Below are 13,213 nucleotides of genomic sequence, written 5' to 3'. Positions count from 1 at the left end.
GTGTTAATGTATTCTGTTTCTTTTTAACAGCCCAAGATGCTAAAAAACGAAACAGTTTTGTCATGTTCCTGATGTTACGTCCATGCCAACTTGAAATAGATGTCTTTGTGTGCTGAAGCATCAGTCACGAGCTCACAAGTTCCATCTTTTGTGACTTGACTTTTTCACTCCCGCACGGTCTTTTTGTGATGGAATTTTTCACTCCCACCCTAGTTCAAAAGCGATTCTAGCTCCCTGCTTTTAGGCGTCATTACCGCGCCACTATATGGCGTCTTTTGTCGACGGAATATTGGTTTGTTTTGATGGAGATGGGGATGGACGAAGGGCTGTGCAGGGTCTGAATATAGCGTAGCTTTCGCTATGCGTAAATGCCATGAAGGACGTCGGCTCGTGATGTTTACGCTCACTAAGAAGCCGAAAGATGGTTTGCCATCAATCTAGGTTATGCCAAGTACTTGAAATGGACCCTATGCTTGCATTTCATAACCACGAGAGGGCTGGGAGCAGTGGCAGACCAGGGTTTTGTGAGGGGGAGGGGGGGGGGGGCTGCACCCAAGATTGCGGACCCCCTGGAGTTAGGGGTCCCCTCATACGGGAACCCATTCTCCTGTGCGCAGCCCTGGGAAACTAGTTGTGGTAGGTATGTACATACTTGGAGCATGTTCCTTTTCCCCAGATAGTAGTGGATTATGTTATTTTAAGGCAAGGACATTGGAGAATATATGGCAAACCAAGTTGAGACAGGCTACTAAATACCATCAAAATCAAGCACGGCACCTGATTTCAAGGTTATTTACGGGTAGCCGGCTGATCGATGTGATCAGCTGATGACTGATGACTAATGCAGTTTTTTGCTGTCGTGAAGGAGCAGGGAGCTAGAATCACTTTTGAACTAGGGTGGGAGTGAAAAATTCCATCGCAAAAAGACCGTGCGGGAGTGAAAAAATCCATTCACAAAATACGGAACTTATGAGCTCGTGACGGGTGCTTCAGCAAACAAAGACATCTATTTCAAGTTGGCATGGACGTAATATCAGGAACCTGACAAAACTATTTCGTTTTTAACATCTTAGGCCATTGAAGTAAAACAGTAAACATCAACACACGCTCGGGTGGGGGGGGGGGGCAAATTGACCCTTCCACCCCGAGGGCTTTTCCAGAATGGTTTTTGAACAGCGCGGCGTGGTCGCGCCACATTTTGCATAGCTGTAGGAAATTGCCCAGCAGATCGTTTAACATATCAATTTTAGATGTACCTTGTAACGTCGCTGACCTATGACAGGTCAAAGTCATCCCATGGTTTCGGCAAAGGCAATTTCTAGGGAATCCTTCAGTCTGATACAGCAGCGGAGTGTTTGACGAAGACATTAAGATCTGAAATGCCTTCTTAGGCACCGCAAATATTGAATGAGCAAATTACGTTGACCTAAGGTCAGGTATGATGGTTAGACCAAGGACAAAACCAACCTGATTTATTACTCTAGGGGTTGCTGAATGGGATAGTTTCTGGTGCTCATTTCGAATTTATTGACAGCAGGAACCGCATCACACATTTTCAAATGACTTCTTACGGGTCAGAACAGGCCACTGACCTCAGACGACCCGGGTCCAACGTTTTGTTTTAGGAACATACTGCCTAGCGTAATCTTTGTCGCGTATTCAAATGAAAACGCAGAGCAGTCTTGGATCATTTTGGTCACTATGATCTTCAAAGGGTCAAACAAGGTCAATGACCTCAAATGGGCTTGTGACCTTTTGCTTAAATACAGTTGCCTAGGTTCTGGGGGCGCTTTGGAGAACAACCTAGAATTTGACATTGTTTGAACTTCTTCGACCTGAGGGCCATGACCTAGGAAGCTGGAACCCTAACCTAAATGAGTTCACGTATACGTCAAGACACCCGGTAAATTTGGTGCCTCCAGCTTTCTTAGTTCCCGAGATCTCAGAGGGGTTTAAATACCCCCCCCCCCCCCCCCACACCCCAGCGAAGGGTATCTAGCTGACCAACCGGGCGCGTGTCAAAGTACAGTAATTTCATGACAGTATTATGAGCATAACAAATTATTAACACTAATAATTTGATCTGCACTTTTCAATTCCCTTCCACAACACTTTTAAAACAAAACAACGCAAAGCAAAGCAAATTCAATAACATTATAACAACAGAAAATTCAACACGCATAAAACACTCAAACAAAACAACATTGGACTCCTACACATCAGCCCAGCACCAAGTCAAACACAATAGACATATTTCTGGCTTCAGTTAAGGTGGGGTCAGGGAAAATAAACATTTTGTCACTGTTTCTTGCAAAATGCCAGTGCTTATTTCCATGAAAGTGGCCTATGCCTAACCTAAAGAGGCGGCTTACATCATCTCATCCTATATAACCTGTTTGCATCACAGCAGCAGTTGTGAGTTACTGATTCTTGCACAATTCCTATTGCCACTCGCCATGCACTTGACCAACTTAACCTAACTTAGAGTAGCCCATGTGATGAACATCATCTCAACTCACGTATCTGTTGACAGCAGCACTTGTGATGAAAACACGATATTTAAAGGTAGTTTTGGCTGGTTTCAACTTGCATTTTTATTCAGTTCATTTTGGCATGCTTGTTGACATCAGACAAAGTGACAACATGCAAATGAAAACACTTAAAATCACTTTGAACAACTTACTTTGATTGTCATTGTTAGCCTGTGTCACGGGCAATAATGGGTATGCTCCACAAAACAATCTCTCTTCTCCAAAAATAACTTAACTTTTAGATGACCATGCCAGTATTGCTGCTTGCCTTTTCAGCTGCAGAAAATGCATCCATTTGGGCTTGTTTATTCATATTTAATGACAAAGTTTGAGATGTTGGCTTCACATTTTACATGGGGTGGTCTGACTATTTGTTACATAGCAATATTTAAGTCATATTATAATTGTTATGCAGCTTACAATATCCTTGTGTTAAAAATATAGTGAATGTATATAGTACAGTCATTTGCCGGTCAGCAAACCATGACAACTATAGAAAACATCTGGTTAAAGCAGCCATGAGGGACCACTTTAAGAAGTTTTGGGGCAAATAACCAAGAATATGTAACAACATAAGCCAGTTGCATGTCTTGAGACATCATAATTTGTCTTATGGGAAAAATCGATGCATTGAAACAGAAAATGGCTAACTCTCGTTACCAATCATGTGTTGAAAGCAGGTAAGGTACACAATTACTTGGTCCACAGGAGACTTACCGGCTTCTAACTGCTCCCCCAAAAACAAAAATTCAGTACCTTTTGCATGGTCTGCTGGCAGACATAGTCATCCAACTCACCCCTGAATATGAATATCAATCATGCCCACCAACCTTCGGGATTAAAATGCGAAACAAGTAAGAGGTGCGCATAATAAACATCTCCACAGGGCAAAATTTCGCCGTCAAACACTTCTGTATTAGCTGCGTCAGGTCTGTCCCAAGGCTCCATATGGCAGCATATTCTAATGCTGCCATACAGAGGCGCATTAGGCAAGGCTATTTTAAGCTTTGCCAGATAGCACGGTACGTCAGAAACTCGAGAAGCTTGGATTTATCCTTATTGAGCACCGCCATGAACCAAACAAAACAGTTAAACGAAGGTTAAAAGGCCAAAAATGGCGGTAAAAATAAGTTACGTGCTTCAAATCGTCTCCTTCATTCCCTGTGAATTGTTCACGCTTGGGTGCATATCAAACATGTTTGGGCGGCTGGCGAATTAATCCAATTTATGTATTAGATACGTACGAGCTTGCAGTTGGAGCTTCTTGCAGAGAAATTGGTCAACATTTTAAGCAGCAGATGGCAACTCTAAAGGCAATCGAAAAGGAAGGGGAAAATAAAGTGGTATCACACTGGCATGATGCGAAGAAAAACAAAAGTAGCTAAATGAATACAAAGACTGATACTTTTCTCGCAAAATTTTGTAATCGGCTGATTTGAATCAAAATCTGTTAATAGAAGTGCTGAAATGGTGATATTCATCTTGTAAGTTTAAATTAAAAGACATTTATTGAACTTTTCTCTCCTGCACTTCGGGAGCGATGCAATTTAGTAGTCAAGTTTCCTTGGGAGAAAAAAAGTACGTGGAGTAAAATTCTCTACCAGGCCTTGCTGGTGTTTGCACCAGCCTCTGCTTTCGTGGTGTGGTGGTGAGACCAAACAAATAGGGGATGCGTGAAAACCTTGCCTTTGGCGCACAGCTGCAGGTTGTGATGCATTTTGTGAACAACCAAACGTAATTTGTGCAAGCGGCTGGGGTCGCTCGGGTTCTTGGGCTTGGAGGTACCTGGCGCCCTTGCTCTGTGGATACATAGACATGATTCAGATGTAGGTGCGGTAGGACATAGCCATAGGTGTCCAGGTTTTGCGGAGCCTCGTTTATGCTTGGTGGTTTCGAAGTGAGCTCGGCTTTGGATGACATCTAAAAGCCTCAAAACGGGAATAGGGGTTTGGCATGTGCGATTAGACAATGTCAGTAAGGAGTGAAAAATTCACATAAAATATGGGGAAAAGGAATGGAAAATTCCTCCTCATAGGGAGGAATTTAGCACTTTAGGCTTTACATTACATACATTACATACTTATAGGCTTTACACCCCAAGTCGGCAATTCTAGGACATTGTGAAGGAGTACCGAACGCCCTTGCATTCTGCATGTGTCAAAAGGAGTATTACACCTCTTTTGTACTTCTCACTCTGTTACGCCAGACGCGTGCGATTTGATCGTTATTACCAGCTTGATCGAGATGCTTCTTAAAAGCTCAGAACTTCGATTTGAAGTAGCCGACCCTGTGAGAGAAATACCACTTGACTCCCTGCTTACCACTATGAAAGCAATGCATTTCATTTGCCTTGCTTTTTTCAACGTGAGTGTTCTGTAATGTTTGCTATACACTAATGTGTCAGTGTTCGCGTAACAAGTGCTGCGAAAGCTTGAAACACTCTGTTTTGACAATAGCACATGCGAACGTGAAACTTTTATCCCGCGAATTCAACGAAACGTTACACTTTGTCTGATTTCTCCCCGACGCTGATGGTGGTTACCTCAGTGGTTCTTCTAGAGGCGCACTTCGGCTTTCGGAATGGGGGCATCGCATGGTCCATGGTGACGCACTGGTTTAAGCTCCAACGAATGCCCTTCTCGATGACAGGCCCCGCCCGCTGAGCCAATCACAAGCGTTCTTTTATTCGGATCAGTAGTGGTGTGTACGGCTGTTGTCATGACGACGGTGGTCGCAACTACGGGGCTACCGTCCAAAAGTAAAATCCCGCATGTTATTTATTGACCATTTTGCGTATTCTATGTCATCTGATTCGTCTACTCATGCTGGATTCGGTTATCTAAACCATCAGTTGAAATTTCCACAAGCTTTTAATTCTTTCTTTTAGCTAGAAGTTTGTGAAAATTTCAACTATTGATTTAAATATCCGAATCCAGCATGAGAAGCCAAATCAGATGACAAAAACGCAAAATGGCCAGAAATGAACGTGCGGGGTTTTACCTTTGGACGGCAAACGAAAGAAGCGTAGTGCTATTATAAAACGTTGATGGCGCAATTTACCTAGAAAATACTTGAAATTGATATCGTTATTATGTCTTGACGGTCTGCAGTGGTACTACCCAGTGCTATAATAAGACGTAGCTAGTCCTGAGGTTGCACTGGAGTATTTTTTGAAATTTAGCCCAAAGGGGGAATGCATTGTTTTGCTCTCGACCGCACTGTACGACTGACTCTCCCACCCACACCCAGCTGCGCTCCAGACGGACACAGCCCCATCACGGGCATCTCTCTGGCTTGCCTCCAGACACTGGGAAAGGAGCACTCTTGCTTCTGATCTCAGCTGGCTGCAGCCGGCCGCAAAGCCTGCGACCCGTGCCCCGCCGCCAGGTCACGGCGTCCCACAACACTCCAGTCGCCGCCCTCGCCCGCGCTGCTGAAGTGCCCGCTCTGGAGGGCGCGCCGCGGAAGCGTCCATTCAGCGCGCGCTTGTGAAGCACCTGCTCCCGGGCGGCCGGCACTGCCGCGGCCGCGGCCGCCGGTCGATGCCGCGGCGTGGTGCCTCTGCGACCGCTGGCGGGAGATGCGGCCGACTTTTGGCGCGCCCGGGCCGTGGCGAGATCGATCGTGTCTCCGCCGGCCGCCGATGGAGGCTGATCTGGCCGCTAACAACCCGCGCTGCGGAGGCTCAGGCCTCATGGCATCCGTCCATTCGTTGCCCAACTACATGGTTTATGGTCTTTTTCGTCAAGAGCGGCGCAGCGTGGTGGTCCTGGGTGTGAAAGTATGTGGGACGGGTCGGTAGAAATATGGCTTCTTCTGTTGGCATTTAGATTTGGTGGGGTGATGAGTTTGATGAGTTTCACTACTGAAGCATCATAAAGACGATAACTGCATCGGCAAACATGCAGAACGGTATTCTCAAGCTACGCAGCCACCCGCTGCGCAAGCACCCGACGCTGAAATGTCTTGATGTGGTCTCCTCCACATCGGCCAGCCGTCCCACTCTGCCGAGATTACTCGCCGGGCGTCGAGCGCCGAGCAAAACCGCAAGAGTCCTCTTCCTAAACGCTCGCCTGGCTCCTGAGTGACCCTCCATCGCCCGGAGTAATTACGCACCGGCCGAGCATGGCTAATCTCGTCGACAATCAGCGGCGCTCGAGCGTGCTTACCGGCCGCCGACAGACCGGCGCGGCGGTGACGCGTCGGCTGGGCCCGCCGCGCCGCGCAGTCCAACTCAGCTGTCACCGTGTTTGCTCCGCGGCCGGCGCTGATGCGTGGTGCGTGGCGGCCGCTGCTGCCGTCTCGCCCCGGCAAGGTTGACCCCACGGGCCGCTGCCCAGGCGGACAGGTTTGAGATGGCGTGGGCCGGAGCGAGATCGACGTGGGAGGGGGTCGCCCGGCCTGGCTGCACTGGCCGCGAGTCCAGTCCCTGTGCTCTGCTCAGTTGGCCTTAGCCATAAATTTTGGGGAGAGACGCCCTGTTTATCTCATCGCAGTATCTTAGGAACGAATAGCATTAGTGATATCCGAAATCATCTTCAAGCCATCGTTATCGTTAACAAATGCAGGACAGCTTGTGCTTAAAAGTTTCGGTTTGGTCAGCCTGGGTCTGGTCAAAATTACGTCAGTAAATATGGAATAGACGGTTCTGAACCCGAGCCTTGGAGCCTGACTCCTGTGCATGCATGCTCACTTAAGTGAAGAGGCGTGGCACGGTCTGCACGCTCTCAAAATTTAGCAGCTCTTCATCCAAAGGGCCAGTAATTATGCATTACCGATCCAGCAAATCATGTAATCGTTGTCTTGATGACGAAGGTGAGGACACTGAGATGCACAATACGTTCCTGGCCCGCTGGTAGCAAGGTCTCCGGTGCATAAGGAAGCCACTAGCAGTCCGGCGTCCAGCAACTAACGGACGTCTGTGCCATGCACCAGCTACTCCTGTTGTACTGCCTTATGGGACGAGTATCGGCAGCGGTGGAGCTGCGTCCTTGGGCAGATTTATTTTGCATGAAGCAGAGCACCGGGTTCCGCCGGTGGCCTCCTATGTAAGGTGCTGTCGCTCCCATAGCAGCTTCGTGACTTAATTTTTAGCTCCAATAGAGGGAAGTGTTCATGCAGTCATGATGTTATCTGTTGTGCAATATAAGAGTGGCGAGATAATACTTGGAGTAGTTGTTCTAAGCGACGCACTGGTTTACAATGATCGGATGAAGAAACTGTTTGCAGTGTGGGATAAAGCGATTTGATCATGTCTGTTGCTCCAAACAGAACAAAAACATAGTTTCCAAATGAGATGGCATTTCAGCTGGGAGAATGGGCAAAATCCAAGTGCGTTGTTAAATATCGATGATACATTCGATTCTAAAACAATTGTGTGCCATGTAGCGTGAAGCAACGTCGTATCTAGCTTCGAATGACGGGCTTTGAGACTAGACTTACTCGCAAGCCTAATTGCTGGGATTTTCTTCAAAAGCTTGCTGAAAATCATACCAGAGCATCTACTTCTCAATATCTTTGCCAAAATTCCGACTAAGTTACAGCATGGAGGCTCGAGTCACTATTCAGGGCTTTTAAACGTCAATTAAGACATTTTGAGCGTTCAGTAGAAATTCAGAAACTACCCCAAACTCAGGGTGTATTTGTGCATGCTTCATTGTTATCTGTGGTGCTCTTTAACATAAAGGTTCTATTTAGCGGTAAATGGGTCGAGGCACACAGCTGCAATACGCCTGCAGATGACCCCGAGTGCATCGTTTGACCCAAGCCATAATCCTGTTGCCCTGAGCACAGGAAATAGCAACGACCTGTTTGTTTGGCAAATGGCTCTTTTGACGTATTATTTTTGGTTTAATTAGTTGACTGATCGGGAGCATTACCGCTACATTTCAACCCTGTGTTACCTTTCGTGGCCGAAACTGAAAAATCCTAAGGTTTCCAGAATCAAATCACGTGAAGGTGGTCGCAGGTTCGTTGACAGTATTACAACCACACTAGCGCTCTATTCCCGCTGTAAAACCTTCCAGAAACCGCCCACTGCGGAGGTCAGACGTCAACCGATGATGTCACAGGTTGGCCACATGAAGCCATATTGCGTGTGGCGTGTTCGCCGGTGTTCGGACAGTCTACCGTGTTGATGAGTAACCCTTTGTGTGACAAACTCATAGGTACCCGATCTAAAGGAAATGTTCCACATTTGATTATGCCCAAACACCCATCAGATATGATAAAATAAGCTTTCTCGTGACTATTGGTATACTTTCAACGGGAAAAGACTGCTCTAGACAACACATCTTCTCTGTATAGTAAATTTGCTTCTTAACACGTCATTGTTTGATTGCATCATTGTACCATGCGCCAACTGACGGCTGTTATATCTGGAAATCGTGCTTACGAGCGCGAGATATGAACGACTTGACATTTATACTTTCTTGGCCTTGATCGTGACATGGCCAGTGGAATGGCAGGGTTTAAACAACGTTATTATGACGTCATGAATGCTTTGGTGGCCTTGAAATAGCCTGCAAGAAATAGTCTGCACATCTTTTCCGGCATTTAGCTCAGAAACTAGAGGGGTTTTGCTCTTATGAAGTGCATGGCTGTGAACTGCACCGGGTGATCTAAAAAAATGTTATTTCTGTTCAAAACCCCATACAAATATGGAGCATTCCCTTTAAGCCTCGGGCCACCAAGGGTTACGTCAAAATGACGTCACGTAGTTAAACTTTGAAAGAGGTTCTGAGCGTCACCGCCCGTTCCGTGTTCATGCGTGACGTTTTGTCTGTTTCTGCAGTCTCTAGTAAGTCGCACTGAGAGTCACTGGCTTATGACAGGTCCGCTCAGTCTACAGGCCACCCGGGCCACGCTTTTGTGCTGCGTAATCTAACCTGGTTTGTGAATCGAATGCGTCATTTTGTGTAGTCAGTTCCGCGACCACGCTTTCTAGATTGATATCACGCAAGAGAGGCGATGTGTTTGGACTACTAGTAGAAATTGGCTCCCGGAGCCTGAATCATTGTCGCGTTGAGGCCGAGGCTTTATGTCTTGATATCGCATGACTTTGGAGGCACACATAACCCCGGGCACAGGTTTAATAGACACTAACTTATTTGATAGATGCTGTACATTTTGGACATTTATAGATTTGCCAAATGATGCAGCAGTCCCAAAGAAATAGGCGCGAGTACACGTATTTGTCGATAAAACTGTTTTAAAGCATTTTTCAATGCGACTTAACGTGGAATGTATGTATAAACGTACGAAATGGTACATTGTACGAGTCGCAGACATCTCTGTTCGTCCATGTTAGCTCCATATGGCAGCATTGTCGCCATTAGTTAGGGTGACAATGCGACTAGGAAGAATTTTTGGATGATAATTTCCTTGGACTCGAAGTATGGCGTTATGGTCTGAAGGTAACTTAGCATGTGACGGGATCGCACGAGCCAGGCATCTTTGGCTGACTCCGACCGGCTGGTAGGGTGGGAGATATGCTGGATATGAGGCACTAAACCTCCCTCCCAGCCTCCCCGTCAAATGAAAGCTGGCAAATACCTTACTAAACAGCAGGATAACGGCTGACAACGACGAGAAACTCGACACGGCTAAAAGCGTTAGCTATTGGCGCCGGCCAGTCGTGAGGCCTTTTAGAGGCGGCCGGCCGTCGGGCGGCAGTCCTCACGGCGCCCGGCCGTCTGGCGGCAGTCCTCACGGCGCCCGGCCGCCGGGCGGCAGTCCTCACGGCGCCCGGCCGTCGGGCGGCTGTCCTCACGGCGCCCGGTCGTCGGGCGGCAGTCCTCACGGCGTCCAGCCGTCGGGCGGCAGTCCTCACAGCGCCCGGCCGTCGGGCGGCAGTCCTCACGGCGCCCGGCCGTCAGGTGGCAGTCCTCACGGCGCCCGGTCGTCGGGCGGCAGTCCTCACGGCGCCCGGTCGTCGGGCGGCAGTCCTCACGGCGTCCAGCCGTCGGGCGGCAGTCCTCACGGCGCCCGGTCGTCGGGCGGCAGTCCTCACGGCGCCCGGCCGTCGGGCGGCAGTCCTCATGGCGTCCAGCCGTCGGGCGGCAGTCCGCTCGCGACAGCTGTAATGAGCCGATGCGCCGGCCCGGCGGGATTGTGACGCTGCTCACGAGTCAGGCAGATGACGCGGCGGGCAAGCGACCGGCGCCGCTCAAAATGCCGCGCCGTGCCGGCCGCATCGCCCGCCGGCGCTTTTAGACGGCGCGACGCCACGCCCGCCGTCGAAATAGCCGCTCGTTGCGACCGCAGAGCCGCCGCCGCGAGCATGATGGATCGGAAATGAACGTCCTCGGCCTCCCGTGGCTAAACATAGCCGTCGCCATTGATCGCGCCGCCCCCGCCTGCTGCTGAGATGGAGGCGGGCCTGGAGGTGGCGGCGTCGCGGCAACGGCAGGCTGGTGGTGGTAGGCGGGACGCCGCGCCCCGGTGCGCCGCTCACGATGCCGACCGGCGCTGGCCGCGACACGCTGGCGCCGACGAGGGCGCCGACGCGCGCACGTCTCGTCCGCGCCTCGGAAGCCGCGGTGACTTAGCGCGTGCGCCGTTGACTGGTGATGCATCAGACCTGTAGGGTGTGCGACACGGACTCACCACGTCTGGGGGTCAACGCCGCCCTTGCTACGATACTCTTGTCTCGAGCTAGCGTGCATGTTCCGCTTCTACGCTGGTTTGCATGCGTGCAGCGCCGTTGCGTCGTGTTCGAGTCACCAGAACTCGTACGCGCTTCACTTGTCCCCCTGCCCCTGCTGCCGCTGGCCGCGTGCAGCTTCACGAGTCTGCGCGTGTATGTCGCTTCGCGACCACGGTATGGGACCTACCCGTGACGCCTTCTGTCCTGCAATAATTTTTGCCTCGTGGTCTGTCGACGCACGTCAGTTCAACGGCCTTGTAATTTGTCGCGCCGGTTGTTGTAGAACTGCCGGTGCAGATACCGTTCGATCTCCAGCCCGACGGTCGCCTGGACGTTTGGCGTCCCAGCCTCTGCCTCCATCGTCGCTGTGTTGCGGCGTCCAGGCTGTGTGTTCCCCGTCTTCGGTTCCGCGCCGTTCAAGTGACGCACCGTCCGCCCCCAGGTCGCTGCTCGAGACGACAACGGAGACGAGTCGCCACCTGCGCGGTCTGTATCAGGAGCTGAAGTTCCTCAGTCTGCACCTGAAGAAGGTGAGTCCGGCGATGGCCGGAGGCGGATGGGTCGTGCCCCTCCGTTGGGGTGTGAATGAATGGTTTGCAAAGTGAAGAACGGCTCGACGGGAAGGGACAGCGAGGGCGTTCGAAGCTCAGACTCATCACTAGTCTGGGCACCCCTTTCAATCTCAGGCGCTGTCCACTGGGCGTCTGCGCGGCCAAAGTCGACGAAAGTGGCGGGAGAGCCGCGTCCCTTTCTCCATTCCTGTGTTGATTCGGCGAAGACCGCGTGTTGGGAGGCCGCGCGGCCACCGATCAGCTGTTCCTGACTCGCCGGCCCCAGCAGCGGAATACGAACACGCTCAGGAGGGCTGTCTTCGGCCGCCGAGTGCCCGGAGGGTCACACACGGCGACACAGGACGGTCAGCTGGGCGGAGCGGCGACATTCGGAGCTGCCGCGGCGCCCCGTCACCGCCCGCCGCAAGTGACGGTGCCCGGCCGCCGGCGCCGCGGCCGCGTCGACGCCGAGCCGGTGCGCTCGCAGTATTGATTTCCCTCGCGTGGGCAGCCGGACCCCAATCAGGCCGCGCGTCACGCCGACTGCACTGACCAGCCGGTGCCGGCCCGGCAGCCCGGCGACGCTGTCCGGGCAGCTGCCGAGCTTGTCACTGCATCACGCCGACTGGACTGACCAGCCGGTGCCGGCCCGGCAGCCCCGGCGACGCCGTCCGGGCAGCTGCCGAGCTTGTTACTGCATCACGCCGACCGGACCGACCAGCCGGTGCCGGCCCGGCAGCCCCGGCGACGCTGTCCGGGCAGCTGCCGAGCTTGTTATTGCATCACGCCGACTGGACCGAGCAGCCGGTGCCGGCCCGGCAGCCCCGGCGTCGCTGTCCGGGCAGCTGCCGAGCTTGCTACTGCATCACGCCGACTGGACTGACCAACCGGTGCCGGCCCGGCAGCCCCGGCGTCGCTGTCCGGGCAGCTGCCGAGCTTGTTACGCGTGTGCATCCGTCAGGCAGCCGTGGCGGTCAGACTGTCCGAGTGGCAACGCTGCTCAGCGTCGATGGACGCGGCCGAACGGGAGCCGGCCGCAGCGAGAACCACCGCCTCGCATGCTGTTGTTGTGACTCTAGGGAAGTGCGGAGGTGGGTGGTGACGTCACTGGTCAGACAGCGGCGCTGGTCGGCTGTCGGAGCTGCCGCGCAGAGACCAGCATTGGCGTCACTGGTCAGACAGCGGCGCTGCTTGGCTGTCGGAGCTGCCGCGTAGAGACCAGCTTTGGCGTCACTGGTCAGACAGCGGCGCTGCTCGGCTGTCGGAGCTGCTGCTAGCCGGTCCAAAGCACGGTCGTTGGGCGGCGCTCGGCGACCGCCGTGACGTTCTTTCTGTTAGGAGTGAGCTCTCTGATTGCTGGCGGACAGCAACAGCGGCCGCAATGTTCGCGGATTGGTTGTCCGCGGCTGCTCCCGTCTCCAGGTTTGTGTCGAAACTTGTTTTGACTGCGAATTTGGATTGCCTCTGGGGGGCGTCGCGCCTGG

At 51.7% G+C, this 13,213-nt stretch overlaps 1 protein-coding gene across 1 annotated transcript in view; it reads left to right on the top strand.

Moving 5' to 3' along the window:
* LOC119109326 (ankyrin repeat, SAM and basic leucine zipper domain-containing protein 1) overlaps positions 1-13,213 on the top strand; it is a 35,734-nt gene that overhangs the window by 21,619 nt on the left and 902 nt on the right. Inside the window, exons 7-8 of the mRNA XM_037232935.1 lie at positions 11,621-11,708; positions 11,865-11,921. Coding sequence (XP_037088830.1) covers positions 11,621-11,708; positions 11,865-11,921 — 145 coding nt within the window. The remainder of the gene's footprint in view (positions 1-11,620; positions 11,709-11,864; positions 11,922-13,213) is intronic.

Source organism: Pollicipes pollicipes, unplaced genomic scaffold (genome assembly GCF_011947565.3).
Source record: "Pollicipes pollicipes isolate AB1234 unplaced genomic scaffold, Ppol_2.1 Scaffold_7231;HRSCAF=8579_pilon_pilon_pilon, whole genome shotgun sequence".
NCBI lineage: Eukaryota > Metazoa > Arthropoda > Thecostraca > Pollicipedomorpha > Pollicipedidae > Pollicipes > Pollicipes pollicipes.
Note: the sequence above shows the minus strand (reverse complement) of the source record. Positions and strands in the feature narration are given on the sequence as shown.